Below are 4468 nucleotides of genomic sequence, written 5' to 3' on the forward strand. Positions count from 1 at the left end.
CCCTGGGCGATTCTATTCCAGCATCAGTCAGAGCCCCCTTCGGTTCTTGTTTAAACCGTCTCCAAGAAGCAACTTTGCGCTTAGATGACTTGCTTCTATCACTCTTCCCCGAGACGGAATGCTCATCGTGACCAATAGAGAAAAGCGCCCCTAGTTTAGGAGGCAAGTACTCTCCTGATCCCTCTAACGTTTTAAATGGCATTTCTAACAGCTCAGTCTGTCGAGACCTCTTAGCAACAGTGAGCTCCTTCTGTAGGCTTTCACCCGTGAGCGTAGTCTTAGGCATAGATACACGGTTATTTCCATCTCTTTCTGATAGTGTAGGTACATTCAGAGTTACACCTTCTGTTTGAGAGTTCTCTTACACTGTTTCAGCCATTCGGAAGTCAAAGACGCGCCGCGCCCTATATTCTTGTTTTGGACTCCAGATATCATTGGGGGATCCTCTAAACGAAGGTATGAGCTTTGAGCTCCAGGGTTCATTGAGAGATCTTGCAACGCCATTTTCATCTTGAACTCTCTAATGCGTCTTTCCTCTGGATCAGTACAGTTCATATAAAGCTGCATCTGCTCAAACACCTCTGGCGCGACAATGGATTTGGGGGCGAAACCAGGAGGGACTGATGGTGCCAGTAGAGGCATTAACGACCCTACTAAGTCATGGTTGTGTTGACGATGTATCACTGGGGATATCGCAATAGCTTTCCCCTTCTCTGCTGTAGAGGCCTCAGCATTTTTCTGGGCCTTAACCAGAGGACATCTCTGCTTCTCATGAGACAATCTGAAACAATGGAAACACTTCTTTCTCACTCTTTCATATTCCACGTCCACTGTAGTACTTCCTCCATTAGGCAGGTTCACCAACTTAGAATCTCTTACTGGTTGTTGAAGGTCCATAATCACTCTCACTCTCACATATTCTTGGAGATGCGGTTTTGTCGGATCAAACTCAATGTCCTTTACATGACCAATAGGGTTGGAGACTGCTTTTATGGTTTTCAAAGTCAGATAGTTCACCGGTAGCTTGTGTAGACGTATCCACACTGAAGCTTTCTGCAGAAAGTCCGTCGGTGGAAATTCCATCCAACGATCCATTACCATTCCCCAGTCGTCGAAAGTCCAGAAACTGTGCTTCATCACCGTCTGCATATCAGTCTCCAAGTCAAATATGAACTGAAAACTTTCCTTAGATAGAGCTATCCCTCTCACTCGTTCATAGATTTTCCAGATCTTTGGCATCATACGGAGCATAGGCGTCATGTTTTGACATTCCGGGTTCAAAAGTCTCCCTATTAAACTCCTTCCATTCCGGATCGCCGCACTGTAGTCTTCATCCTCCGTGAGTGTCACCGGTACATCTTCCTCAAGAGCCATTGCTTTCATGAATTTATCTAATCCTTCGTCCATTAGAAGAAGAAATAGATAATTTTCAAGCCAAGAAAAGTTTCTCTTCGTTTTATAAGGCTGAAACGAAGGTGGCTCACAAGAAAGCCCTAGATAAACACCCTCAATGATTGAAGATTTGAAGAAAAATAAGATATTTGACGAGATTCTCGTGATATCTGAGCAAAGATTTGGAAAATTTCCAAAAAAATTGGTTTAGCGGCAAGGGAAAAGACTTTCCGTATGTTATCTCCATCCTGATTGGTCGAGGAAAACCCTCTACTTTCGGAAGAGTATTGATTTTTGAGAGTGAATCGTGAGAGAAAAATCGCCATCCCTAACTTCGCTCCTCTTTCTTTTGAACTTTTGAATTGTCATTGTATTTAAAATAAAAGCGTTTTGGAAAACGATTGGCAAACGTTATGCTTGAGTGCATAACCGTAAAGCTTTTATAAACAGCATTTCATAAAAATATTTAAAATGTTCAATGATAATGACGATACCTTGATTACACCAATTATTGTCCTCCATATTCTTTGTTTTCATCTGGTTTATTTCTGTATTCATAGTTTAATACTATATATCGATTTCGTATAAAATTATTTGAAGGTCATATTACTTTTTATCACAAAGGTATATAGGTATTTCCTTGATAAAAATAAAAATGAATTTTGTGTAAAAGACGATGAAAAAGACATGTTGAACGATAAAATTACAAAAAAACAATGACAAAAAAATGATTAATAGTTAAGTTACAAAAAAAAAAAATGATTAATAGTTTCTATATTCTTTTTCTCTAAAATTAAGCTTAATTAATTTTCTTAAATAATCTTATCATTTAACTATAAATAAATATAACAATGAATTATTATTTTATGATTAGAGTTACAACATAACTCATTCTCTCAAAACCAACAAAATTCAACTATAGAATCGAAATTCAGCAAAAACAAAATACACAAAATAATTTCAAAAGCAGTATCTCTTATCAGAAATCTATTACACATTTTTTTTTACAAATTTGCTTGATCTATATAACAGGACGATGTCATACACATTCAACACTAATCGATTTCTAATATATTTATCTTTACTGACTCAACGCTTATTGATCTAGTCTACCAATTTACTTAGCTATAAAACCCCCTAAAAAAGTTTGTAGTTTTTTCGAAAAATTACAATATCAAAATCTCTAACCTCAAACGTATGTAAAAACCAAAATATATATCAAATTGTTATTTTTTATTATCTAATATATATTTTATATTTTAGTATCACCAAAACTTTTTACAATCTAATAGTATTCCTTAATATTTATCACGTAAACCAAACATATACAAATATTTCATATGAGTGCCTCTTGACATATCTTTTTTATTATTCTGAAGTGTTTGTTACACATCATCTTCCATGTATAACATAGGAATACGAACCAGAACTTCATCACTAATATTAGGAGGTTCTTAGGGTGGGGTTTTTATCGGAATATAAGAACCCATCTCATAACTTTTAACTGAAAAAATTAAGAACCGGCTCGGTTCTTAGTTTTTTCAGTTAAAAGCTATGAGACGGGTTCTTATATTCCGCTAATATCGTCACCCTAACAACCCTCGCAATAATTATGTTCTAAAGCAACATACCAATTACCAATTTCTTGAGCTTACATCGACAACAAGAAAAGTTGGTCGTTGGTGAAGAAATCACTCGTGAGTTGTTTTTGCTTACATAAGCGTATCCATTAATAACAAACTTCTAACCATGATTAGACCATTAGTGAACCTCCTCATATAATCAGCTGAGGTACTGTTATCTCGTTGAACCAGAATCAACACATAATTGATAACAAATAAACACATTTTTAGGTCTGTAATTAGTTATTATAGGTTTATATGGTGTGACTGATATTAAAAAATTTGATAGTGGATAGAACTCAAATACTTTAATACTTAAAAGAATTATGATATTGTGTTCGTCTGACATGTGACTATAAGTAGTAAGGTACGGCTTAAAACTAATTCCATTCGTGCGTATGTTCATTTTCTATAATTTTTGAAACAATCTATCAACTGAATGAAAAAAACTATTAACTAATATCTTTTTTTGGAGTCGATTGATCATCAATCGATCATGGAACATGTGTATAGCTGAACTAAACGCTTGCCTTTAGGGAAAACACATGATTGGTCATTTGGCACATGTTTATAGGGAGATATTGAATAAAATTAATTGATTGAATTAATTTACCAAAATTTATTACAACCAATATATATACACACAGTTAAGCAAAAAAAAAAACTTAAACCATGTCGGTTATCTAATCTACTAAACCGGTATATACACAATACACTCCGGTCAAAACTCTGAAACTGAGATATCAGGTGGAAGGAAGAGAGTTGATATGGACATACGGTTGAAGATGGAATGAAACAGTCCAGAGTAAAGAGGCTTCGTCATGATATATGCATGCTGGTTTGCACTAGAAACATGCATCAAAGTAATGAAGCATTTCTTAACCTGATCACGAACGGTGTGGCAAACTATCTCTACGCACTTCGTCCGTTCATGGAAGACGGGATTGGTGGCAATATGCATTGCTGACTTATTATCACATAAGAGCTTTGCATTCGTTGAAACCTTGATGTGAAGACTTGTGAGAAGTTGTTGTAACCAGAGTAACTCACAAGTAGCATGCGCCATGCTTCGATACTCAGCTTCAGTACCACTCTTGCTAACCACATCATGTTTCTTTGATTTTCATGTAATTGATATCTTGCATATTTCCATTGTTTTATCCATTCACCCATGTGCATTTTCATCATATAGACTAGGATTTAGCCATGTTTAGGTTGCATTTTGCATACATAAGTCTTTATCAGGTATTGGAGTACCACATGAAGTTCTCGGAGACATTTGGGTGTGTTTGGAGCTCGAAAGAGGTGTAAAGATGATCATTGGACGAGCAGAGCGTTGGGAGCGACTTCCCGGAGCGACACCAGCAAGTCGCTCTGACCTGCCTTATCAGAGCAACCTTACCAGAGCGATGCGGAGAAGTCGCTCGCCATTTCATCCCGGTGGAAGCCGAAAA

General features: G+C 36.5%; 1 protein-coding gene across 1 annotated transcript; it reads right to left on the reverse strand.

Moving 5' to 3' along the window:
• Window positions 1–336: 336 nt before the first annotated feature.
• LOC106454072 lies at window positions 337–1374 on the reverse strand. Its single transcript, XM_013896250.2, has one exon. The coding sequence runs from the start codon at window positions 1372–1374 to the stop codon at window positions 337–339; it is 1038 nt and encodes a 345-aa protein (XP_013751704.2).
• Between the last annotated feature and the right edge of the window lie 3094 nt (window positions 1375–4468).

This window comes from Brassica napus, chromosome C3, assembly GCF_020379485.1.
Source record: "Brassica napus cultivar Da-Ae chromosome C3, Da-Ae, whole genome shotgun sequence".
Taxonomy (NCBI): domain Eukaryota; kingdom Viridiplantae; phylum Streptophyta; class Magnoliopsida; order Brassicales; family Brassicaceae; genus Brassica; species Brassica napus.